Source organism: Pleurodeles waltl, chromosome 5 (genome assembly GCF_031143425.1).
Source record: "Pleurodeles waltl isolate 20211129_DDA chromosome 5, aPleWal1.hap1.20221129, whole genome shotgun sequence".
Taxonomy (NCBI): domain Eukaryota; kingdom Metazoa; phylum Chordata; class Amphibia; order Caudata; family Salamandridae; genus Pleurodeles; species Pleurodeles waltl.
Genome location: NC_090444.1, coordinates 1,807,520,614 through 1,807,548,263, shown reverse-complemented (window position 1 = coordinate 1,807,548,263; position 27,650 = coordinate 1,807,520,614). Strand labels below are relative to the sequence as shown.

General features: G+C 48.0%; 1 protein-coding gene across 1 annotated transcript in view; it reads right to left on the bottom strand.

Moving 5' to 3' along the window:
• The window catches only part of LOC138296826 (calpain-1 catalytic subunit-like), a 457,633-nt gene that overhangs the window by 45,906 nt on the left and 384,077 nt on the right, over positions 1–27,650 (bottom strand). Inside the window, exon 14 of the mRNA XM_069236287.1 lies at positions 22,311–22,350. Within this exon, the coding sequence (XP_069092388.1) occupies positions 22,311–22,350 (40 nt within the window). The remainder of the gene's footprint in view (positions 1–22,310; positions 22,351–27,650) is intronic.

Genomic DNA, 27,650 nt, shown 5'->3' with positions numbered 1-27,650 from the left:
GAAGCGAACATCCAGGTGTGAACCTCAGTCCCTTCAGAGGCAAGTGTTCGAGTCTATCCAGATTAGACAGTGTCATACTATGATAGACTACTGTCTGGAGGAATAGCACAATGCAGGAGTGTCCACTTCAAAGTGAGAAAACACCAGAACACGAATTTCAAATGAAAAGATGCTAAATCACAAGTGTGTCTGGAAATGAATTATGAAAAAGGGACATTGAAACTCCCAAGTCATCAAACTGAAACTGTGCATCATTTAGAAGCTTAACACGAGCTCTGCCAGTTGTGACCAAGACTGGGGAGTACGAATCTACCAGTCTCCCATACTCAGAAAGGGGCAACACCCAGGAGTATCAAACCCTCAAATGCTGCCTGTAGCACCAGCTACCCTCAAACCAAGACCAGTGGGCCCTTTGAAGTGAAGGAGATCGCTTGAAGGGAGTGAAGTTCAGTGAGGATCCTGTTGTGCGGATCCAGGGAGCAGTGTGAGAGATTGTCGTCCATCTGGACAGCCACACTGATCAGGCTGTCAGCCTGTGTGCCAACGTATGTGACCCCGTATGCCCAGAGGGGCTGCACTGTAAGACAGGAAGGGCCATTGCCTGATACAGCGCCGGAACCCGCAGGGGGTCATTGCTTTGTTCGTGCTGCCAGCGACACCCATATGCTGAGGGTTTGAGGGGCTTGTGGTGAAAAGAGAGGGTCGTCGCACTGTATGTAATGCATCAAGCATACCAGCATGTTAGGAGGAAGGGGCCATGAAGGAGGAAGAGGGCTGCCACCCTGCCTCCACATGCAGTGGAGATGGCACCATGGACCATGACCCGTAGAGAGGGAGTAGGGGGAGGGAGTAGAGGGAGGGGGAGGGAGTAGAGGGAGAGAGAGAGAGAGAGAGAGAGTAGGGGGAAAGAGAGAGAGAGGGAGTAGAGAGAGAGGGAGTATGGGGAGGGAGAGAGAGCGAGTAGGGGGAGAGAGAGAGAGAGGGAGTAGGGGGAGAGAGGGAGAGAGAGGGAGTAGGGGGAGAGAGGGAGAGTAGGGAGAGAGAGAGGGAGGGAGTAGGGGGAGAGAGAGAGAGCGGGAGAAGGGAGAAGAGGGAGAGGGAGAGAGAGTGTGTCCCCAGTCGAAAAGCATCAGAGATCTGGCCCTGGACACTGGGAGAGATTTACCACATCAGAGGAGTGCCAAGAATAGCAGCGTCCATGACCACAGCTTCCCGCCATCTGGACACCATCGGGTGACCGAGGGGGGCTCAGGGACTCTGAACCGCCACTGCACGAGAACAGGTAAGACCTACGACTGCTGAATGGGCTGCCAGGCCCTGTGGAGAGCTTGCTCACAATTAACTCACTCCAGCACCGGGACTTGGGGTTCTTGCTAAAGAACCCCATATAACATTTGAGACTCAAATGCGTGAGTGGGGCTTAGTTAGGATGTCGCCACATAAGCATATGAAATAACCATCAACTAATAACTGGGATGCGGGACTGGAACTCTGACCCAGGTAACGCTACCAGGCTTGCCGCACGAGTTGATAGTCTGTTTTCACTTTACACCTACCTCCTCCATGAGAAGCCTTGGGTTGCTCGACCCCCGCTACCACTGAGAGTCAAGTGCTAAAGGAGTACTGGCCCAGTAGCTCAGAGCCCATAGTAGACTGGGCCCCAGGGCATAGAGGGTAAAAGGCTTCAAGAACCACAGTAGGGCCCCAGTAATTCCTGCTGGACCAATGGTTCGGACACCTCCTGTGGAACACCACTGCTTCTCCTTAGAATCTCTTACGAAAATGTACTGCCTGTCTCAGGAACATCCTTTGAAATACTACTGATATCCCCACCTTTCTGCCAAGTCCCTCCTCCCCCTTTGAAGCTTCTTACGGAATGCTACTTCCTTCCCACAGAGCCTCCAAGGAAATGCCCCTGCCCGTATCAGGAACCTCTTTGCAACACCACTGCTTTCTGCAGAACCTGCTATGGAATACCAATAGCTCACTGCCTCTCCGCAGTCTCTCCTCGTCACGATGCGTCCGTGTGATGTCCCTTTCTTAACAAGAATGTCTACTCAAATACCTATAATAACAATCTCATCATGAACATAACAGGCACATTTTACCATCAAGTAGGTGCCTTCACGAAAATGTTAGGCTTGGAGTTCGAACAGTAAATGAACCCAGTTCTGCAATAAGAGGAAACAGCTTTTTACAGAGATTTAGGAGTTGTTTGCATATTGCAACTTAAGCATGTTACAGAAAGTTGCTTCAAGCTCCCATAAAAAGTGCCTTCAAGACAAAGAAAAGGATTTGCAAATCAATTAGTTTTTTAATTCTGTTTAATTGGAAATTAGAAGAGCAATTCCAAAATATATAGACCTGGACGACAATCCCCTAAACAGTGTGCAGTGATACAATTCAGCGAGTCAAAAATATCTTTATCATTGTTGTATTGGGTAGGCTACCAATTATGAATACACCGTATAGGAAAAGGCAAAAGAATGGGTCTCAAAAAGGGAGTGTACTCTAGTGAAGGGTCAGACCTAGCAGGGGTTTCATATGTAGAGGTCTCAGGAATGTAAACCCAACCAGCTGGCTCTCAGCCCTGGTGTTCATTGTAGTCTATATTTTTGTCAGTGGGTAGACTTCTCCAGGTTCCTGACGGAACATATACCAGTAAGCCATGGCTCCTTGTCAAGTATGTGAACAGGTCTAATGCATTAACTGCTCCAGACACTGCTGGGTAGTAAGAAATCTACCTTTGGGAAATGGCTGTCATCTTGTGCAATAGCAGTCTCCCTATGCAGTCTTAAATGGTTTGTCCATAGTCGTGGGGGTAAGGAAGGGTTGACTGTGACCAGCATCTCTTAAGAATACACCTTAACTTTCCCATCTCTATTCACATCTGAAGATACTGCCCAGTAACTGCAACTAACACTTTCAATAAACTTGCCAGGTTTAGGCCGCTTTGATGCTCTCACCATACACAGTGTTCCGGCCTGTATTAGAACACTGTCTATAGGCCAGTGCGGAGCGCTGCTTTCAGGACCAATCCGGAATAGAGCGAAGTGCAACTGGGCAGCAAATTTCATAGAAGGTTTGGGAAAGGGACAGTAGTATTTCATATGAGGTTCTAAGGAAAGGCAGTGGCATTCCATAGGAGGTTCCAGAAGGGGGCAGTATTTAAAAGAAGGTTCTAAGGAGAGGCAGTGATATTCCATAGGAAGTTCAAAGGAAGAACAGTGAAAATGCATAGGAGGTTTTAAGGAGAGACAGTGGTATTCCATAGGTGGTTTGGGGGAGGTACGGTGGTATTTCAGAAGAGGTTATAATAAGAGGCAGTGGCATTTCATAGGAGCAGCCTAGTCCCCATGTTTATTTAGGAAGCAGAGTGAGTTTCTTAGCAAATATAGGTTTACCAGGGTGGATAAAGGTATTTGCAACAGATACATAAACTTGGGCAGGAGGATTTTATCAAGTGCAATTGTCAGTCATAGAAAGGGATCATTTGATCTATCTCTCCATTTCCGCACCTAGCGTTATATTCGCTGGACCATGATTATCGCTACGGTGCACTCCTGGGTTCTTACTAATATGTATATCCACATACGTGACTGAATCTTCCCTCCAGGGCCGGGGGATTCTAGCACAGGCCTAATGGTGCTGTTAGTGAGCAGGAGCATCTCAGGCTTGGCCCAGTTGATCTGCACGCCCGAGTCGCCCCCTAAACCGAACCATCCCATGTATCATTTGGAAATCTGCTCTGAATTATTGACAAGTAAAGCAGAGCGACTGCAGAAATCTCTATATAGGGAAGGTAAAATCTCTTTGTATCTCTGGATGGGAAACACCATGGTTGCTGATACAAGGATGGGCAAGGTAGTTTAATAACCAGAGGTAACGGGGACTGATCTTATATAGCACAGGGCAGGTATTGGAACTATTGGTCCCATCTCTTTAAATCTCTTTCTTTTATCCTTTAAATGCCATCCAGAGATTAATGTGCTAATATGTGCAGTGAATGCAGGACTAAAAGGAGCTAGCCCTGAACTCATCCTTCAGCTCATGCATCTTAATCATTTCTTGAGTTACTATGACAGTGTTAGAAGTACCAGCGCCCTGCGAGGGTTAGACCTATTAGTGTAGGGTCGAGTGTTAGGTTGCAATCACCACTCCAAAAAAAACTGGTGTTGTTGCATTGCCCACATTGATGCATAATGCTGTCAAAGAACTCAAGCGAGGCAGTGTTCGGGGCATAAAGATTTATAAGTGTTATTGCAGTCTTGTAAGAAGCCAGACATGTATATGAATCTCACTGCAGGGTCAGTATGTAGATAGGTGGGTTTGAAGTGTAGCGTCTTACCAATAAAGAATGTTAAACCGTGTGACAAGGAGCTGAACTAAGCATAATAATTTGAGTGTCTCCATTATCCTGCAAAGTTAGGAGGCTTACTGGGATCTCTATTGGGCTCTTGTAAGAGGACGATTTTGATGTGATGGCATTCAAGATATGCCCAAATTTATCGCTTCTCCTTGGGGTTGCTCAACCATCAAATATTCCAAGTCATCATATTAATAATGACGTGCCATGTGCCCTAATTCGTCCATGTGTACGAGAGACTAAACCATTTAGAGGCATCACTCCTAACAGTCGCATCACAGTTTTCACTGTGTAAGTGTGGTCTTGCTGTAACTGGGAAATTAAAGTTTGAATCCAAGCTGGACTTGGATATGCTAACCCTAACTGCACATTGAGCACTGCTCCTAGATAAGGCTGTATCTGCAAAGGTTGGAGATGGGATTTTAGAAAGCTGATGGTGAATCCCAGAGTGTGTAGGTAATGGCATAAAGACATGATGTATTAGTTCAATGAAACTGTCCAATGTAACATCAGCTGACATAGTATTCACAAACAGGTAAGAACTGTTCAGAAAATACCCACACCCCTCCAACACTGAATCTCACAATTCTCAGTGAAGGGATCACTCAATGTAATCAACAGCATAGGTGAACAGTATATGGGGGGGGTGGTCTGAACCTAGCCACCCATCTGAGAAAATAGAAAGCAAGTAATCTGTGCACACTGCAAATGCCTCTAGCTTATTTAAAGGGAGGCAACTGTATTCCACGTCAAAAAGTAATTTTCTGAGTGCTACTGAGTTATAACAGCCCATAAAGATAACACCCGTAAACTGCAGTTTTGTTCAGTGTCCAGGAACGGACCCTGGATTCAAGGCTGGCAAGCCAACCCGTGTCAAGCCCTGAGCAGTTTGTTCATATAGCATTCATCTGATGTCCATGTTTAGTCAATATCACTGGCTCATCCTGTCATTTCCTCTTAAAGCTCTGTTGCTTGTTGCAAAGTATCTAGGCTATTGTTGCAGCACTTTGCAAGTTTGGATTAGGCAAACATCTAGACAGGTAAAATAGATGGTGTGGCCTTTGTTTAATAGGTAGAGTACAGCAAGGCGTAGTTGACATCTGAGGCCGAAGGAGTTTTTAACCTCTGTAAATGCTCCTGGAGAGGAAGCGTGAAGTTGGGTCTAGCATGAGTGTGGGACCCTGAAAAGTCAAGGCATCCCTCTTCACTGGCAAGCTTGAGCACCATTAAGCTGTGTACTTCTGAGGCACAGGAGGGGGTGGGCTGTTGCAGACTTTCGCTGGATCCAGTGCTATACCTGGGGAAGAGAACTTGTATCTGAAGAAGCATATTGAGTTCCACATGAACTCCTACTTCTCTTTGTGCAGGGTGAGAACTGTCTCGCAGCCTTCGCAAGATAGCCTGTAGCCGCTGGTGATGTTCTTTTACAGATTTAGCATAGATCAGAAGGTCCTCACTGACTCAGAGTGCTCCTGGCAGCCCCAAAAGCACCTAGTGTATTAAATTCTGGAAAACATCTGCAAAACTTGAGACCCCAATGATTTGGCATTTGTAGTGTCAAAGGTGCCAGATGCGTGGAAAACAAAGTTTTGTGTCATCCGTCTGGGTGAAGGAGTATCTGGTGGCACCCTGAGTGGAGGTCCATCTTAGAAAACCACCCTACTCCACTCAACTCACTCACAATATCTTCTACCTCATGTTGACACATAATCGGACTTCTCCTGGCTGTTTTGGTTTCCTGGTCACCACCGCTAGAGCTACCCATGGAGTGGGTCCTTCGACACTTTCAATAATATCAGCGCTCTTCAGTTTTCTGAGTTCTGCCTGTATCTTAGGTATTAAGTAGTAGGATACTCTTCTGCATCACACGGCTACTGGCTGCACAGACTGATCATTATGTAGCCTGACTTCCTTCCCTTTTAAACATCTGATGCCATCAAACAAGTCATCAAATTCATGGAAGATATCTTCAAGTTTGACTGTGTGTACCAATATTGTAAAGTGTATCATTCACAGCTCGTTTGTCCGGCAGCTCAGCAGCATGTTAGATTCCTCTTGGACTGTGGGCTGATTTGATTTAAATTTCTAGAGCGCACAAATGATCTTAGGCATCTTGGTGCTAGCATTCAATATTTTCCTAAATCCGAGAGACACCCAAAAGGGGGAAGAGAAAGACTAAAAAGAAGAAGAGAACAGCCAGGATTTCAACTGTTTTTATAAACTTGCTATGTTAGACGGACCTTTGAGATGCATAGGCATTCTATTCCACAACACACAAACCTTTCTTAATTTTAGGAACAAAGATTGATTTCGAATCTGTGGATCACAACAATCTGTTGGGGTGTACCACACAATTTTCCTTTTCAGGTACCCTGGTCCAAGACCGTGCAGAGCCAAACAAAGAGCCTTAAAGGCCATTTTTTTTTTACTGGAAGCCAATGAAGCTCTGACAAAGCAGCCAAGACCGATTTGAAGTTTGGTATCTTCTAATGAAGATGACCGGCTGCATTCTGCAGCGTATGAAGCTTCTTTGAAGAGCGTTGTTTAATGCCCAGATAAAGAGCATTACAGTAATCCAATCAGGATAATACTAGCGCAATGATAATCAATTTCTGTAAATCGAAGGGAATAAAAGGCAAAACCTTCCTTAGCGCTATCAACAAAAAGAACCAAGACGAGATCAGTCTATTTATCTGATCCATAAATGACAGCTCAGCGTCAAAGAATATCCCAAGGTTTCTAACTTTGGATACTGTCGGGGGGAAGGAGGGTGTTGAGCTGGTACCCAGAGCCTGAGGCCATCAGGATTGATTCCAGAAGGAGGAGTCCTTTCCAAAGAGGAGGACCTCAGTTTTTCCAGAATTTAACTTCAGGTAATTACTAACAACTTCCCCCATACATCTGTTGAACTGCTGGACGACCTCATCTACGTTGCTTGGAATCAACACCACAGTTTGCATGTTGTCAGCGTAAGACACTGTAGCAAAGACAAAGGAGCGAATAAACTTCGCTAAGAGGGCCATACAGATATTAAAAACTGTTGGGCTCAGTGATGACCCCTGGGGAACACCACACGGCAGAGAAAAGGATTTTGAATTAAATTTTCCAAGGGCCGCATTCTGCACTCTGTTAAAAATGATGTGGGAAGATAATAAGCAGAACCAACGATCCCTATTTCTGCCAGAGGCTTAAGCAGGACTGCATGTCTCATGGTGTCGGATGCTGCAGAAAAGGTCTAAAAGGACCATCGCAGCCCTCTCCTCCCTTGTCTATGATGTGTCTAATCTCTTCTGAGACTAAAACCAGTGCTGACTCAGTACTATAGCTTGACCGAAAACCGAACTGCACCATGTCCAAAAACTCTCTTCTCTAGGTACTTTGAGAGAGTATTGTTTTTTTTTTAATAACAAACTTTATTGATTTTAAGGACAAATGAAAAGAGTGGAAACACAAAGAAAATAGGCTACGAGAGACACCAATTGGCGCCTAGAGACAGATACCCTTCTATTTCCATACGGGCCCAATGGGCAGTAATATCAGTCAAAATTCCACATGTAACATTACAAAAGCTCCATTGAAACATTACGAGCTCCTGCTGAGGATTGAGAAGAGGAAGAGAGGAGGGGGGAAGGGGTTCAAAGGAGGGGAGGAGGGGGGAGGAGAGGGGAAAAGGGGGGGGAAGCAGAAAACGGCCCCCCCATAGAACAGGACATCAATGATTCCTAGTGGACTCAACGCGGCGCCTCCGCTCAGGGGCGACCCGAGGCCTCCCACCTCCCCCATATCCTATAGTATTTCTTAGGGCATCCTCTGGCCTCGTAGACAAGTTTTTTGCGCTGAGCACACCAGTCCATTCCTTGTCTCCATCTGGCCAGTGTCGGTGCCTCAGCGGCTTTCCAAATCGCCATTATGTCTCTTTTGGCCACCAGGCATGCCATACCCAGGAAGGTCCGGTCCGCCCTCCTAAGTTCCACCCCCTCCATGGCCCCCAGCAGGAGCAGTTTCGGAGCCATTTCGATCTCACTTCCCAGGATCTTTGAGACTTCCCTCACCACCGGCCTCCAGTAAGTTATTATGGATGGGCAGGACTACACCATGTGAAAGAAGTCGGCGTCCGGACCTGAGCAGCGGGGGCAGTCAGCCCGGGGCCCGAGGCCCGCTTTGTGTAGTCTAACGGGTGTGAGATAGGTCACGTGTAGGAAGTAGGACTGTAGTAATCTGAATCGGGATGTCATTGTAAGGGTCCGTGGGGCCATAAGCGCCTCTCTCCACTCCTCCTCCTCCACAGGGCCCACCCAGCCCTCCCATCTCCGGCGGGGTCCGTCAAGGGGCCGAGTCGTATTGGCAATCAAAGAGCGGTATATCTGTGAGACCCCCCCTTTGCCCAGGTTACCCATCAGAACCTTCGCCTCCATGGGACTATGTTCAGGAATAGCTTCATCTCTCTAAACATGTACCGATAGTGCATGGTGGAGTTGCAGATATCTGTGAAATTGAGTTTTGTTCAATGTGAAGAGTCTCTGAAGCTCCTCAAAGGACCGCATCCGCGACCCTCTCCAAATGTCTCCGAGCAGGGAAATACCAATGGTGTCCCAGCCTTGGAATCCTTCCAATGCCGATGTTTCTGCCAGTACTCTGCCCCGCCACAGCGGGGTTTGCTGAGTGAGACGGTTCCACAAACCAGATTCCTTTTGGGCCTCCCGCCATCCCAACAAAACAACTCTAGTTACTTCAGGCATGGCACGGAGAATTGGACGCTCGTATAGCATGTCAAGGATTTGATGGTAGCCCAGTGTTTGGAGTTCCAGTCGGTAGGCCGGATTTGACCAGCCTCCCCCCATCCAGTCATTGATTACCAGTAGGTGCATGGCGAGATAGTAGTAGTACATGTTCGACATTCCGAGGCCTCCCTCGTAGATGTCTCTTTGGCAGGTGGTGAGAGCCACCTTGGGCGGGCGCCGCCCCAAAGAAAGTGGCGTGCCATTGTGTCAATCTCTTTAAACCATTTCCAAGGAATCGGATATGGGAAATTTTGCAATAGATAAAGGAGCCTGGGGAGGATCATCATCTTGTAGAGTGCTATTCTACCGAGTAAGTTGAGGGTCATCCTTAATTCGCCGGGTTAGTGGAGCGACGTTCTGCGCCCATGCCATTTCGGGTAGCAAGGACACATGCACTCCCAGGTATTTAAAATTGTTGCATCTAGTCGGAATCCGTTGCTGCCACTCAATGCAGTCTCTTGAGGGGTGTAGGGGGACCAGCAAGGACTTGCTGGGGTTTAGCGTTAGGCTCAAAGCCTCCGAGAAGAGGTTCATGAGTTGCAGGATTCGGGGGCCACTCTTGGCAGGGTTTGATAGATATATGAGCACGTCGTCCACGTATAGAGCCACGCGGTCTTCAGGTCCGTCGGGCCAAGCCCACCCCTCAACCAGGGGGTCCTCTCTCAGCAGCTTCGCCAATGGCTCTATCGCAAGAGCGAAGAGTAGTGGGGACAGTGGGCATCCCTGACGGGTGCCCCGGCGAATGGGGAATTGGTCTGAGATCACTCCGTTAACCAGGTCTCGGGCCGTTGGGTTAGAATATAGGAGCTTCACAAGACTGCGGAACTTGGGTCCAAACCTGTTGTTCCGCAAGACTCGTTCCAGATAGGACCAGTCCACCGTGTCGAAGGCCTTCTCGAAGTCCAGTAAGAGAAGAGCCAGGGGGGACTGGTCCAGGACCTCTCGGTGGGCCAATGCCGCATGTAGACGTCTTATGCAGTGCCTTGTACTGCGAGTAGGCATGCATCCACACTGGCCAGGGTGTATCAGTGAGGGGAGTACCTGTTTCAATCTGGTGGCGAGAATTGTGGAAAGCACTTTAATTTCAGTGTTTAGAAGTGAGATAGGACGGTACGCCGAGCAGTGCTGCGTCTTCGGGATCACCACTATCATAGCTTGGTCAAGTTCAGGGGGCAAACAGCCAGTTGTTTGGGCTTCCTCGTACATTTGCAGTAGGTGGGGGCCCAGGAAGTCTCTGCATCTGCTATATAGCTCTGCCGGGAAACCGTCTGGGCCGGGTGTTTTACCTGACGCTAGTTTGGCTATTGCGTTCTTGATCTCTTCGAGGGTTAGGGCCTCGTCCAGATTTTCCCTAGTTGCATGCAGGATTTCAGGGAGAGTAACCGTCTAGGAGAGGGGACTCCCGCTCGGCCTCTGGTCGGGAGTGTTCCGTGTAAAGACGGGCATAGTAGGCGGCAAAGCACTTCGCGATATCACTTGGCGACGTAACCAGAGTCCCCGAATCATCGGTTATTTCAGCGATAATTCTGTTGGCTAACGGGCGAGTGGCCAGCCAATGCAGGAGTTTCCCATTCTTATCTCCCCAGCCGTAGACCCGGGCCACGGAGGCTCGCCAGAGATGTTTCGCTGTTTCTAGCAGTAAGTGCCTAATTTCTTCTCTAATCATAGTGAGTTGTCTCTGGGAGGCAGCCAAGGGGGAGGCCACTTGGTAGCGTTCAAGTTGCAGCGCCTGCGCTTTAAGTTCCGCTACTCGCGAGTTACGAGCACGTTCGCGTATACGGAGGAGGTGTCTGGCATGGCCCCGCAATGTTACCTTGCAAGCAGCCCACACTACGCCTGGGGATTTTACGGATCCTACGTTTTGTTCAAAATATTGATTGAGATGGTCTCGCACCGCCTGGGTGTATTTGTTGTCTGGTAGGTGCCATGCGTTTAGGCGCCATATCGGGCGCTGCGCTGAGTCCGCGCCCCCCAGTCGAACCTGTAATGGTGCGTGGCCGGAGACCCCCCCGAGGTAGTATTTCGGCCCCGGTGACCCAAGTTACGTCCAACGCTGGCATGAACATAAGGTCTATTCTAGCGTGTGTCTGGTGTGCCGCCGAGGTGTGTGTGTGTATTGTCTCAGCCTGGGGTGCCAGATACTCGAAAGCTCGCACAAGCAGAGGCTCTCCGCCCAACCTTTTAAGCTCGCCGCACGGGAAGAACGGCTGGTGGATATGGAACCCGACACATCAAGTACAGGGTCAAGAACCGAGTTGAAGTCTCCACCTATTAGGGTAGTTCCCTGGGGGAGTCCTGATAGTACCCCTCTAAGTGAAAGTAAGAAGTCATCAAATGCAGCTGGTGGGGCATAAACACTTACAAGGTTGGTCGTTGTCCCATAAAGGGAGCCAGTCACAACTACAAATCGTCCCTGTGGGTCTGAGTGGGTGGTGGTAACCACCATGGGAAGAGTGCGGTGAAGCAGTATAGCAGTTCCCCCGGAGCCTCTTGAGAATACCGAATGGTGAACCCTATCATACCCTCCCCGCGCTAGCACAGGGCACTTAGTGCCAAGGAGGTGAGTCTCCTGTAGGAAGACCACTAAGGGGGCATATCTACGAAGCGTGGTAAATACCGCAGACCTCTTAATTTTGTCCAAGAGTCCGTTCACGTTCCACGAAAGGACTCTAGTCAGTCTGGAGGGTGTGTGGAGCATGGTAGCGTGGAAAAGTGTTGAGGGCTTGTCACTTGGCCTAGAATTAGCTGTCTCAAACAAATAAAGAACTTAGAAGAATCAGAAGGGAACCACACATAGATAGAACTACTTAACCATATTGTGAACTTCCCACCCCCCAACAATCCCCCACCCCATACTTCAAACCCCGAAGCATCTGTCACCCAGTGACCCAAACAAAATAACACAGCCAGGTGGGCTGCCAGTGGTGTGGAGTGGTGGACCCCTCCATTGGTGCGGATCTTTTGCAATTAGTTATCATTAGATCTTAGCTTGTATCCTTTGGATATTTGTGAGTACCAGTCCAAGAGTCTCGTGTTAAGGGTGCTGGTCTCCAGTCCAGGACCCAGCATGGTCAATTCTTGCAGATTTCGTCGATCCAGTAGTGTGACCGTGGGGAGCCAAATCTCGTAGTCACTCAAGTGTGGGGGTTGACTCAGGCGGTCGCCCTCTTCTGCACAGTACGATTCTCGGGTCCCGGGTATTTCTACAGGGTCTTGGTTCACCCGTGGTTGGGACGTTGCGTTTCAGCCCCGTCAAGTGGGCCGCTGGGGTCTCTCCGCCTCCCGCGTCGAGACCTGGTGCGTCTTCGTCCTCTTCGGGCGTCCGTCCGGGGCGGGAGGCCCGCCCTGGGGAGCCCCCAGGAGGCCCAGGAGGACCCTTCCGGGACCCAACCCCTTCCTCTGTTAACCAGTCCCAGGCCTCCTCCGTGTTTCAAAAAAGTAGGCTCTCTCGCCCATTAGGACCTTCAGGCGTGCAGGGAAGTGGAGCATGTATGTAAGCTGCATCGCTCTGAGTTTTTGTTTGACCTGTTCGTACGATCGATATCGGGTCTGGACCTCTCTGGTGTAGTCCGGAAAGATCATGATTTTTTGGTTGTTCCAGTGGAGGTCAGTGCAGCGCCTGGCTTCCTTAAGGATATTGTTGTGGTCTCTAAAGTTCAAGAAGCGAGCGATCATAGGTCTTCTGGGTCCGCCCAAAGGGGGCCGTGGGGCCAGGGCTCTATGTGCTCGTTCAATGGCGAACCAAGGTGAGAGGGAGTGCTCTGGCATCCATGACTTGATCCATTGTTCCAAGAAATCGACAGGTGTGTTTTCTTCCGCTCCCTCCGGGAACCCAATCAGACGCAGATTGTTGCGTCTGGAGCGGTACTCCGCATCCTCTGCGCGTCGGTGTAGCTCCCCTGTTCGGGTTTGCAGCTGGGCCACCTTAGTCTTAAGGTCCGCTAGGTCATCTTCCATTTGAGATATTCGGGTCTCAGCCTCTGTGATTCAGCCCACCGCATTCCTGAGATCTTGCCTTATTAGACCCATGTCTTCGCGCACCTCTCCAATCTTGGTTTCTACGGCTAGCTGAGAGGATTGGATTGCTTGAAGGATTGCGTGTACCCCGTCTGGGGGGTGGGAGGGATGGTGGTCCCCGAAGTCGTGTCCCCCCCATTCCGAGAGGGCGCCGGCGCGGTGAACTGGTCAATCCTCTGCTGGGAGGCCGGTGGCTGCCTGGTGGATCGGTCCTTGCCCATGGTGACACGAGGATCGAAGCCGGAGGCGCCCCTCACAGACTGCGCCAGAGCCCCCAGTTGTGTGGGCCCCCCAGGCGGCAACCTGTTCGTCCTCACACTGTCCGCAGATGGTCCACCACTTTTGGTCGATCTCGTGGATGGAGCCCCCAATCTGCGGCACGGTAGCGTCCGCCTGAAGGTCCACCCAGGAAAGGGGGCCCCCAGGGTCCACTTCTTTAGAGCTGCGTGTGGGTCGACTTTAGGCTAAAGTGTCTCTGAGCATAGGAGCAGCAGTTACCATTCTTGGGCCCTTAGATCTCTCGCGGCCCGCCCGCCCCCCTGCCCCAGGTCAGGCGAAGCCCCGGAGGGCTCCGCGGGCAGGCAGGGGGGTGTAGAGGTATCGTTGACCCCTACTAGTGGGCCACAGTCCCAACCGGGGCCCCGGACTCACCCAGTCTTCTTTTCACCCGGGTCGGCGTCTCGCGGCCCCACCGGCTCGCCCCGTAGCGCTCCTCCAGGCCGTGCACGGCCGTCCGAGCCGGCCCAGCGTCTCTCTTCTCTGGGTCCGCCCGCCTCTCCGCTCCCAGTCGGGCAAAATCTTGGAAGGCCCCGCGGGCAGGCAGGGGCAACAGAGGCGTCACCAGGCCCAGTCCGCGGGTCACAGTTTCAGCCGGGGCCTTGGACTCGTCCGGTCCTCCTCCACCCAGGCCAGCGTCCCGCCGGCCCGCTCCGAGGCACTCTCCCAGGCCGCGCGCGGCCACTCAGGTCAGCTCCGCGTCTCTCCCTCCTCCTCGGGGCGGCCCGGTCGTCAGGGCGCCGCATGCCGAGGAGGCCACAGCGGGCGCCCCGGGACTCGGGAGCCGTCCGTGCACCTCTAAAGGTCACCGGCGCCGCATATCCAGCGGCCCGGATCAGCCTGATTTCAGGCCCAGAGGGGCGGCCACGGCCGACAGCGGCATACCTCCCCATGGCGCCCCAGTCCCGGCGTGGCGGGCCTCACTCTCCGTCCTCCACTACGCAATCGGCCCGTGCGGCCCAGGCCCGGGCACCAGCCCGATCAGCAGCGCCACTCCCGGCCACGTCCCTCGGCCGCCATATAACCGCTGGTTCGGGTCAGGTCCAGCACGAGCCTCCGGGCCCAGGCAGGTCTCGTTCGTCGGGGCAATCGGGTTCTAGGCTGACTTGAGGCTCCTTTAGAAATAGCTAAAAGTGTATACTGATGCAGGATGTTAAAGGCTATTACGGGCGGATGACGGAGGGGTCCGGAGGACTCTTAGAGTGCGACCGCCATCTTGACTCCCCAAGCCACCGTACCTTGAGAGAGTATTGTTAAGCTCCTTCTCAAGAACATTCGCTGGTAAAGGTAGACGCGAGATGGATCGATAATTTTTCTCTTCCTTAGGATTAAGTGAGGGCTTTTGCAACAAAGGAAGAACTGAGGCTTTCTTCCACTCTGTGGGGAAAATACCTACATTAATAATAGTGTTTAGCAAAGTGGTTAGAACCACAACTACTTTATCAGCTATGTCAAGTATTACTTTGGGAGGACAGGAGTCTGAGGGAGGCTCCTGATTTAGTGTGACCGATTAAGTTGAGCATTTGGTTAGTGGTCAAAGGGGGAGAATTCCAGAGCTTACTATTACTGGGACTCAAATGGGAAGGGTGCAAGCTTAGATCCATAAAAGATCAAGTGGAATCAACTTCTGCATATACTTCCTTCACTTTATTCTTGAAAAATTCCGCCAGCTGACCACAAAAAGCTGGTTAGGAAGGAAAGTGTTATGGGGGAGTAGGGCTGGAGTGCCTGGACAGTTTTGAAAAGCTCTCTCGAAGATTTTCTGGCAAGATTGACTTTTTCTGTATAGTAATTTGTTTTCTTCACTATAATAAGTTGTGTGTACTCCTTATGAGTTCTTTATATATGCCTCTTTCAGCTTCACAATAATCCGTTCTCCAAACTCTCTCTTGCCTACAAGATTTTTGTTTCAAGGCCCTTAGTTCGGGCGAGAACCAAGGTGTGGTGGATATACTTCTATGATTTTAAACGTACTTTAATGGTGCCAGCTTAGTAACTGGCTCATTAATCCACTATGTGAAATTTGCTACAAGTAAACTACTTTGTGTTGATTGCGAGTAATGGGGGCTTTGAATTATCCTTTAAAAATCAGCAGCTCTTGTTGACCATATGCGTACACTGTGGCTTTTTCTATCCCAGCTTCAGTTGGGGGTGCATCGTTTTGAATGTGTCTTGGGCCATGAGGTTTATTGAGGACCCTGTGTCTACAATGGCAGTCATCATGGTGGGGGGCACTTTACATTTCGGGTGTTGTTCGATGTGGCCATTCTACAGCTAACAGTGTGTGCACCATCCCCTCCCATCTTCGGAGTCATCAAACTCACCATGTGCTTTGCTTGGTTGTTGTGGATAACCCACTTGGTTTACTTTTTATGAGGCAGTTTTCTTGGGGACTCTTGCTAAACGGCATACCTTTGCAAAGTGGTTGGGTTTGCGTTACACTGCAGAGGTTTTGCCCCAGGCCAGATATTCTGTAGGGCGGTCAGCTGTTTCTGTACAGTATCTGCATGAACCTTTTGTAATTGTCTGTGGTTTGGCCGTGCCTGGCATGCACTTCAACCCTACCGCATTGACCGGTTCCACTTTGATGGGTTTGTGTAGTATGTCATCTATGTGAGCGGCCCTGGCACTGGATAGTTCTTTTGATCTGCTGAGTGTCAGTATGTCATTTAAGGGCTTTTGACGCACATGGAGGATATGTTCTCACAGTTTGGACAAGGCACAGCCATGTATTTTTTGCACCATTATCTCCTTAGTCTCATCAGCTAATGTGCTCACTAACTCCTTGAGCCATGCAAGGAATGCGTCAAGAGAGTCCTCTGCCTCTTGCCTGAGTTACCTGCACACAAATCTTTTGTAGTCGGGGTTTGCCACTGGTTCAAAGTTTGCTGTGATTGCTGCAACAGTAGGGTCATACGTGTAGGTCAGTCCTGCTTTGTGGACTATGATGGAGAGTTTTAAGATGTCTGCTCCCTCCAGGTGGAGGAACAGAGCTCTCTTGCTCTCCCCTACTACGCCTGTGGCTGTGAAGCAGAGGTTAAGTCTTTTGACCCAGGTTTTCCATTTGGGGGCATGAGATGCCATGGGTCCAGTGATGATGAAAGGTTTGAGAGCTGATATGCCAGCCATCCCATGTGTCTGGTATTTCTCTTTGTGGAGTGTGACCAGGCGTCTGGTTTGTAACTGCCTGTATGATGCATGGGCTCTTTGGCACATGTTCCTAACTACTACAGGTTGGTGGTGTCAGGCATTTAGGGCGTCCTCCTGCGTCCTGTGGTGCCCTCTGTTGGGTGGGCTGTGCTTGAAAGCTTTTCATCACGAACTCGTCTCGTTCTGGGGATCCGCTCTAAAACTTGTTGGATGGTTCCTGGCTGTGTCCTTAATTTCCTCTCCTTGCTGCTTGCCTTTCCAATGCTGTGGCTCCTCTGGCGGATTCTGTAGGACTCACCTTCTCTTTTTTTTTATGGTTGCTTGCTGGCATGAGTGGCGTGTAGGTGCAAACAAAAGCTACATTCTCTCTCCACAGACTAGGTCACACTCTGGCTGGCCATGGTTGTCACTCTTACCGCATAGAGCTGATAAGACCTCACACTGGTGGACTCCTGTGGTCTGCTGTCTGTATTGCTGTGCCGGCTCTTCCTTCTGCATGCCGAGTTCTGGTGGGAGGGCTTGTTGAAAACCCACGTGGAGACTGAGAACGTGGCTTTGCTATGTCACTGCAGGTGAGAAACAGCTCATGTGTTGCATGGCACAGGTCTGTTGCCACAGCGGTCTGACTCTTTGTCACCAATGTAGGGAGGGGGGGGGGAGAACACTAATAACCACACGCATACAGTTAAAACTGCTGCCGGAGGTTCCCTGCGGCCTTTTACTTCTACCGGCATGTCACGTCCTGGTGCGACCACTCAGACTCCTCTGGATAGGGATCTAATACAAAATTCCCCTTCCTCGGAGGACCACTCCCTTCACTCCAGGAGTGACGTTAACAACACTAAAGAGCTGTTTAGGATCTGTTTTGTTAATTCTGTATGAATGGAGAATTGGGGGTGAGGGCGGTGGCTCACTGCATCCAGCAGGGCCTGCCATCCTTGCAGTGAGGGGGGTGTTGGGTGGGTCCTAATTAATACATGAGTTTGTGACACCCAAGTGACCTTTTCAATGTTGTTCAGCAGGCCCAAGTAGCCTCCCCTGTTCTGTCAAGTAGCCAACTCACTACAGCTCAGTGATTATGGTTGCTGATTATGCAAGCGCTCACGTTTTACCACCCAGAAAGAGCCCCCTCTTCCCCTGGGTCAGGATCACTGGCAGTCAGGTGTTGTTACTCCCCAAGGCAGCGTGGACTGCAGAAGCCTGTTAGAAATTTAATTTCGGGTTGGCAGAGGTAAACACCCTGTCCAAGCAGGAACCAGAATCCTAGTGAGGGCATGTCAGATACACGCTAAAAGTTAACCTATGCTCATCCTCTGGTAGCTTGGCACAGAGCAGTCAGGCTTAACCTAAGCAGTAATGTGTAAAGTATTTGTGCAACACTTCAAACAGTAAAATCACCACGCAAAATGACATCACACCTAGTTAGAAAAGTAGAATTTATTTTTCTGTGTAAAACAACACCAACTCGACAAAAATCCATTAATTAGAAGTCAAGATATGAATTTTTAAAGATTAAACTGAACTGTAGTGCTTAAAAGCCTACAACCCCAACAGGGGCTATCTGGTCGGGCTAGACTGGATGAAATCCAAAAGTTCAGGGCGACCACAATGGAGCACAGGTAGGATGCAGTCCCAGAAAAACCCTGTGAAGTTTTACCTTCCCATAGTTGAGCCAAGAGCCCCGTTTGCAGTGAAAAAGTTCACCGGGAGCAAGGAGAGAATCGCTGGCGGTGGTCTGTGGGTGCGTAGAGTTGGCCATGCACCACGGATGGTCAGACTAAAGCCTCGTGGTTGCAAGCAGTGATGCTTGCTGTGCGAAGCAACGTACTTGCAGGGGCTCGCCCTGATCCTTCATGCGAGCGGCGCAATTCCAGCATGAGCAGGCCTGTTCGCTGTTGCGAAGACCACAAAAGCTTGATTTCAAGAGCCACGAAACCACTTTCCAGACTGGAGAGGCGCCTCTTGGGTGTCAGAAGCTGATTGAAGCCAGGTCCAGGAGTTGAAGATGTGTTGAAAGTCGTTTGTGTCTCTGGGACTTCAGATACACAGGAGGCAAGACTGAAAGCTCTTGGAATCACTCTGGGTTTTAGGGAGATGGGTCCAGTACTTATTCACTAGAGGGGGTGGGTGGGAGGGGGGCTGAGACATGTTTAAAGTGCTACTTAAGTGGGTGGCACAATCAGAGCTGCAGGCTCACTAGTAGCATTATATTTATAGGCCCTGGGCACATGTAGGGCACTTTACTAGGGCCTTATAGGAAAATTAAATATGCCAATTAGGTATATACCAATCAAACCACGTTTTAAGGAGAGAGCACATTCACTTTAACACTGGTTAGCAGTGGTAAAGTGCTCAGACTCCTAAAGGCAACAAAAACTAGGTCAGAAAAAGGAGAAAGGCAAAAGGTTTGGGGTGACCCTTCAGAGAGATCCATTTTCCAACACCTTCTCTTCATGCCAGCACACCACCAGCAGCGAGGGCCTCGCAAGCTACTGATGCAGCATCACCATCCCGTGCCTACCGCCAAGCACCTGCAGCCCAGACAGAAGGACCCCTGCGAATCTGACAGGCCTGAGCTCGACTCACTCAGATCAAAGCTGCCCATTGCGCAGGCCTCTATCCACCATCACTACACAGATGCAAACCTGTGGCCCGCACAGCTCAAAGGCAACATGTTGTGCCCCATCAGCACCACAGCCAGCTAGCGTATCATGTGGGCACAAAGGGATAATTAAAATCAGGCAGGTGCAGGGGATTTAAACTTCGTTTCGCTCAAGATTAAAGATGGACAATTTGACAAATGTTTATGGATGTTTGGCGTCCAGGGACTGGAGCTCCCACCTTACGCAGCAATCTTCATTGGTGGTTGGCCACACCTCATAATCCTTAATCTAGCCTGTTTATAAAACTTCAGAGATATAGTGTGTGTCATGAAAAGGAGAGAAATAGGACTAGAGAGTCCACCACAGACCCTGGAATGTCCACAAATTCACCTGCCACTGTATTGGTTACTGCGAAAAAATTCCACATATTGGCTGAATTTTCTAGGTGAGGAAATCTGTTCACAAACGCAGGACAGACCCCTCTGAGAATCAATGAAGGTAAGAACATTTAAGGTGTTTTATATAAAATCTGGAACCTGTTTGACTGCAGAGTTCTACAGCACATTATACATTAACTTTCATCTTTGCGTTTGCTGATAGATGTGTAAAATAAGACATGATGCTTTTGTAATAAAAAATCATCAAAATGCTATTTCCATCAGATGGTAAATATCAAGTGCACATCGGGGTTCACGTGCTAGAGGTGTGTGCACTACAGCTTTTGTGCATGACACAGAGGAAGACGGCAGAGCAGCGCACGGTGCTAGCTGCTGAAGTTTCAGATTCGTGCAAGCCACACATCTTGTGTCCACAGTCACCACTGATGTCCCCGGCTAAACCTGCCACCAGCACACGGCTTTTTACCCAGCAGCCCATAAGCAGAATCCTGATGTAACAAACCTGGCACATGGTTCAAATACTACAAAACTGAGTAATCCCCAAATAAATATTCCACAATAAGCAGGCAACCAATTCATTTTTAGGTAGAACAGAGTCGGGAAGAAGCAACAAGGGGCTTTGGGGGCATTGGAGGAAAAAACTAAATGTTGCAATAACCAGGATAAAACAAAGGCGCCTCGTTGTGGGGAAAAAAAAAAGAAAATCAATATTTAAGGGGATAACCGAATTGAATTCCTCTGGGGAAATGAATAACTATTCGTAAGTTCATTGATGATCTGTGCACCTGCACAAAGCATACGAAGACGGCAACTACGATATACTGCAGTAATAAAATGAACCCCGCCCTGAGGGGTCTTATCCCGCTGATGAAAGCGGGAGACACAGCGGGTGTTATTCAACATCTGCACAAGCCTCACAAGTACGAATCACATCCTTGAAGGATAGGCTTCCTGCAGGGAAGGATGTGATAGAGGTCAGGGGCCACACCCTCAGTGACCTGTTCACTACTGTAGTACTATTTTACGTACTCGTACATAACTTCGTGAACTGGCTCCAAAACGTGTAAAATTGGACTACTCCGCGAGTCTTCATATACAAATAGGGCACACAGAATGGACCGTACACGCGGTTTACGTTTACCAATATGGAGTTGGATATTTCGGGGCCAATTCACAAAGGCATGGAGGAGTACCTAAAGTAGTACTCTTGTAGTAAGTACTCTTTCACATACACATACATGACTTTGTGAACTAGCTCCAAAACTGAACTATTCAAGAAATATTAATAGAGAAGTAGTGCACTTTCGATATTAGACAGTGTGACGTTGACAGGATGATTCACAAAGGATGGAGGAGCAAGTAAAATACTACTCAGCTGGGTCTCCTTCTCGGACTCATCTATGCTCCTGTCAATCGGCTTTGCTGTTAATCAGGAACATGTGCAGAGCTTGGTCTGAGCTAGATCCCAAGCAGAGAAACACCAACGCTAAGCAGAAGTGTCGCACATCTCCGCTCACCTCAGATCCCTTCACTGGCTGCCCATCAGCAAAAGGATCATCTTCAAAGTCCTTATCCACGCTCACAAATCCCTCCACGACACTGGACCACCCTACCTCAACGAACGAGTAAACTTCCACGCACCTACTCAACTCCTCCGCTCACCTCGCCGCAGTCCCCCGCATCCAACGCACCACCTCCAGCGGCAGATCCTTCTCCCACCTCGCCGCCAAGACCTGGAACTCCCTCCCCACCAACCTACGCCAGACCCAGGACCTCCTAACTTTCAGAAAGCACCTCAAGACATGGCTTTTTGAGCAGTAAACGGCATCCCCACCCCCCACAACGCCTTGAGACCCTAACGGGTGAGTAGTGCGCTTAATACATTTTTTGATTGATTGATTGATGTGTCAGCTCAGAGAGGGCTATAGATGTGTTCAAATTATACCTAAAAGAACAGGAAATAATGCCACACTCCTGGAATTTGTGGTATCTAAAAAGAGTGAAAACTGCTGGACAAGTATGGAACACCCTGAAAACTGAATAATCAGCTTATTGGAGGAGACCAGTGCACAATTCTGGCAGCTGCTGTTATCATGAGGGACCTCCCGGTGACCACAAGAACAGAGAAATGCTTATATATATATATTTTTAAACAGGTGAAGCACTCAGAACTGGAGCATTACATGAAGAATTCCTCTTGCCATTAGTGTGCAAGAGAATCTATAGTTCTAGCCACCAGACAAATACAATTCTTTCAGATACCGATGTTCCACGAAGTCATGAAAATTAATTGTTGGTTTCCTGTCACTCTAGATTTTACTCATATGTCACCACCCTATTCAAACAGACCTGATTGTCTAAAACCATTAGTAAAAAATATGTCATACAAGACGTGAAGATTAACTGTTCTACTATCCCTGGTAAAATTGGCCCACCTGGGTGGATGGAATGTAAGGATGAGATTTGTAGGTACTTAGAGATCTGTATCTGAATCATACTCATTCTATGTTATTATAATGGAGTCTTATACATAAATCGTTGGCCTACATTATTTTATTTATAAGTTTCTTTTGTGTATACACCATCCCTCCATATCAAAAACTGGGGCCTGCATTAATTTATTAACTCTTTTTTTCTATTCATGAATGCAATTGTAAATTATTTAATTACTCAAAGGAATAAAACAATTAATGAATTAATGACTAAATGTATTTCTTACCTCATCTGGTAGATCTGCTGTGACTTCATCATCCAGCTCTCTAATGACATAAAAAACTCAGTCACCACAGTGGCCCAAGAAATCACAGATTTGCTTTTAGCAGATTTATATTTTTTGGCACATAATCCTCCATAGATGACAGGCATAAGTCCCAGTCCCAACTGTATATCAGACTTATTGTTACATATCATGCTCACTTCACTTAAGGTTAGATACCACTGGCCACCTCAGACCCAACATTTTCACTTTCTTGCTTTCCCTTTCTCTTGCTTCCAAGCACAAAAATATTCTCTACGAGAGACTTCATGAAGCATCAACTATCTTCTTTCTTTTGGCTTTGGATCAGCAACCAAACACCAACATCATCCATCAACCTGAGGTCTACCAAATCTTTTATATAAACCTCAGATCAGCCATTAGGCATCAGCCTCAGACACCGTTTACCTCAACAGCAGCACTGGGCATCGTCCTTAGAATAAACACCAAATAGCTACCGAACAGCTATAGATTAACCATAATCATCCTCGGTGGAGCTGTAAATAATAACCCTCACACCACATCTCAAATATCAGGCTCAACTCAGGTTGACGTCATGCTTCAGTCTCAGGTTTATCATACAATATTACTAGAAACCACAGATCGTCTTTAAGATATATATATATATATATATATTGAAAATGTCACTTACCCAGTGTACATCTGTTCGTGGCATTAGTCGCTGCAGATTCACATGTTTGGCACAGTCCGCTGCCTGGTGTTGGGCTCGGAGTATTACAAGTTGTTTTTCTTCGAAGAAGTCTTTTTGGTCACGGGACCGAAGGACTCCTCCCTCCTCGGCTCCATTGCGCATGGGCGTCGACTCCATCTTAGATTGTTTTTTTCCGCTGTCGGGTTCGGACGTATTCCTTTTCGCTCCGTGTTTCGGTTCGGAAAGTTAGTCAGAATCTCGGAAGAAAGCGTCGGTATTGTTCCGTTCGGTATCGGGATAGTTAGGTACATCGACACCGATCATCGGAAGACTTTGGGGTAGTTTCGATCCCCCATCGGGGCCTGGTCGGCCCGACCGCGTGCGACATCGAAGCCGATGGAACGGACCCCGTTTCGTTTCTGCCCAAAATGTCACAGTAAGTATCCTTATACAGATCAGCACTTGGTCTGTAACTTGTGCTTGTCCCCCGAGCACAAGGAGGATACCTGTGAAGCCTGTCGAGCCTTCCGGTCCAGAAAAACACTCCGGGACCGAAGAGCCAGGCGTCAACAAATGGCATCCACGTCGACAAAACAACGTTTCGACGAGGAAGAGGAAACATTCTCGGTTCCGGAATCAGAATCCGGAGACTCCGACGTCGAACAACAGCAACAAACTGTGAGTAAGACGTCGAAAAGTAAATCCATCGACAAACCGAAAGCCCAGGGGACGCCACTGCCAACAGGCCATGGCTCGACCCATAAAACAGGCGACCCGTCGAAGGCGCCGAAAAAGGGCACGCCCATAGCGAAGACACCCGACTCCGGTCGAGGGACCGCCATGGAGCAACCTCGGAGCCGAGAAAGCGGCTCCGAGAGACAAAAACAAGATACCGGCACCGAAAAACATCGGCACCGAGAATCCATGCCGAAAGGAACAAAAATTCTGTCGGTGCCGAAACCGAAAAAAGATTCTCTCTCGGCGCCGAAAAATACCACACCTTCATCCTACTCAGAGGAACAAGGAATAAGTGGCCAAATGCACAGATTTGGACAAGAGCTCCAAAGTGTAGAATCGGACTCCTCCCATTTAGACTCCATTGCGCGTGGGCGTCGACTCCATCTTAGATTGTTTTCCCCGCAGAGGGTGAGGTAGGAGTTGTGTATGCTAGTAATAGTGCCCATGCAATGGAGTGAATACGTATGTACATAATGAAGTTTAAAGTAATATATTTACAAATTTACAAATGTTCAAGATCAACTTCTAAACGGCTACAGGCTCCCGGGGAGGCGGGTGGGAGCATGTGAATCTGCAGCGACTAATGCCACAAACAGATGTACACTGGGTAAGTGACATTTTCCGTTCGATGGCATGTGTAGCTGCAGATACACATGCTGTGCATAGACTAGTAAGCAGTTATCTCCCCAAAAGCGGTGGTTCAGCCTGTAGGAGCTGAAGTTGTTTGAAATAATGTTCGTAGTACAGCTTGACCTACTCTGGCTTGTTGTGCCGTTAACACATCTACACAGTAGTGTTTGGTAAATGTAGGAGGCGTAGACCATGTTGCTGCCTTACATATTTCGTTCATTGGAATATTTCCTAGAAAGGCCATGGTAGCACCTTTTTTTCTGGTTGAGTGTGCCTTTGGTGTAATAGGCAGCTCTCTCTTTGCTTTAAGATAGCAGGTTTGAATACACTTAACAAGCAATAAATAGTTGTTTTGTTTTTCGAATTAGTTTTGTTCTGTCAATGTAGTACATTAGTGCTCTTTTGATGTCTAATGTATGCAGTGCTCTTTCAGCTACAGAAACTGGCTGTGGGAAGAACACTGGTAATTCTACCGTTTGATTCAAGTGGAACGGTGAGATCCCTTTTGGTAAAAAATTTGGATTTGTCCGTAGAACTACTTTATGCTTGTGTATTTGAATAAATGGTTCTTGTATGGTAAATGCTTGAATTTCACTCACTCTTCTTAGAGATGTGATGGCAATCAAAAATGCAACTTTCCATGTTAAATATTGCATTTCACAAGAGTGCATGGGCTCAAAAGGTGGACCCATGAGTCGTGTTAAGACAATGTTGAGGTTCCATGAAGGAACTGGTGGTGTTCGTGGTGGTATAATTCTCTATAGGCCTTCCATAAAAGGTTTTATGACTGGTATCCTAAATAATGAAGTTGAGTGCGTAATTTGCAGGTAGGCTGAAATTGCGGTTAGATGTATCTTTATTGAAGAGAAAGCTAGCTTTGACTTTTGCAATTGTAGTAAGTATCCTACTATATCTTTGGCAGATGTGTGTAAGGGTTGAATTTGATTATTATGGCAGTAATAAACAAATCTTTTCCACTTATTTGCATAGCAGTGTCTAGTGGTAGGTTTCCTAGCTTGTCTTATGACCTCCATACATTCTTGTGTGAGGTCTAAGTGTCCGAATTCTAGGATTTCAGGAGCCAAATTGCTAGATTCAGCGATGCTGGATTTGGATGTCTGATCTGTTGTTTGTGTTGTGTTAACAGATCTGGTCTGTTTGGTAGTTTGACATGAGGTACTACTGAGAGGTCTAGTAGTGTTGTGTACCAAGGTTGTCTTGCCCATGTCAGTGCTATTAGTATGAGTTTGAGTTTGTTTTGACTCAATTTGTTTACTAGATATGGAAGGAGTGGGAGAGGGGGAAAAGCGTAAGCAAATATCCCTGACCAGCTCATCCATAACGCATTGCCCGGAGACTGATCTTGTGGGTACCTGGATGCGAAGTTTTATCATTTTGAGTTTTCTTTTGTTGCAAATAGATCTATTTGTGGTGTTCCCCACATTTGGAAGTAAGTGTTTAGTATTTGGGGGTGAATCTCCCATTCGTTGATCTGTTGGTGATCCCGAGAGAGATTGTCTGCTAACTGGTTCTGAATTCCTGGAATAAATTGTGCTATTAGGCGAATGTGGTTGTGAATCGCCCAATGCCATATTTTCTGTGTTAGGAGACACAACTGTGTCGAGTGTGTGCCTCCCTGTTTGTTTAGGTAATACATTGTTGTCATGTTGTCTGTTTTGACAAGAATGTGTTTGTGTCTTATTATGGGTTGAAATGCTTTGAGCGCTAGAAATACCGCTAACAGTTCTAAGTGATTTAAGTGAAACTGTTTTTCCTGTATGTCCCATTGTCCTTGGATGCTGTGTTGATTGAGGTGTGCTCCCCACCCTATCATGAAAGCATCTGTTGTTATTACGTATTGTGGCACTGGGTCTTGGAAAGGCCGCCCTTGGTTTAAATTTATACTGTTCCACCATTGAAGCGAGATGTATGTTTGGCGGTCTATCAACACCAGATCTGGAAGCTGACCCTGTGCTTGTGACCATTGTGATGCTAGGCACTGTTGTAAGGGCTGCATGTGTAACCTTGCAACCTTGCGTTTGGGACACTGGCTATGCATGAAGACATCATGCCTAGTAGTTTCATCACCAGTTTGACTTGTATCTTTTGATTTGGATACATGGTCTGTATCACATTGTGAAATGTGTGAACTCTTTGCGGACTTGGATTGGCAATCCCTTTTGCTGTGTTGATTGTTGCTCCTAAGTATTGCTGTGTTTGACACGGCAGAAGGTGTGACTTTGTGTAATTGATTGAGAAACCTAGTTTGTGGAGGATTTCTATGACATATTTTGTGTGTTGTGAACACCGTCTTAGCGTGTTGGTTTTGATTAACCAATCGTCTAGGTACGGGAACACATGTATTTGCTGCCTTCTGATATGTGCAGTTACTACTGCTAGGCATTTTGTAAAAACTCTTGGTGCAGTTGTTATTCCGAATGGCAACACTTTGAATTGGTAATGTATCCCTTGGAATACAAACCTTAGGTACTTTCTGTGTGAAGGATGTATTGGTATATGGAAATATGCATCCTTTAGGTCTAGTGTTGTCATGTAGTCTTGTTGTTTGAGCAGTGGGATTACGTCTTGTAATGTCACCATGTGAAAGTGATCTGATTTGATGTAGGTATTTAATGTTCTGAGATCTAGTATAGGTCTCAGACTCTTGTCTTTTTTGGGTATCAGAAAGTACAGTGAGTAAACTCCTGTGTTTATTTGTTGTTTTGGTACTAGCTCTATTGCTTCTTTTTGTAGCAATGCCTGAACTTCTAGTCCTAGAAGATCTATATGTTGTTTTGACATATTGTGTGTTTTCGGTGGAATGTTTGGAGGGAATTTGAGAAATTCTATGCAATAACCATGCTGGATAATTGCTAAGACCCAAGTGTCTGTTATTTCCTCCCAATGTTTGTAAAACTTGGTTAGTCTCCCCCCCCACAGGTGTTATGTGTTAGGGATTTGTGACCTTGAAGTCACTGCTTGTTTGGAGGAGTTTTGGGACTTTGGAACTTTGAAATTGTCCCCCTCTATATTGTCCCCGAAAACCTCCCCGCTGATACTGGCTCTGGTAAGTGGGCTTTGTTTGTGAGGTTGTGGCTTCTGTGGTTTGCCCTCGAAACCCCCCTCGAAATTGTGTCTTTCGAAATGTGCCTCTGCTCTGCGGGAGTAGAGTGCGCCCATGGCTTTGGCCTTGTCAGTGTCTTTCTTAAGTTTTTCGATCGCAGTGTCCACCTCCAGCCCAAACAACTGCTGTCCGTTAAATGGCATATTCAGCACAGCTTGCT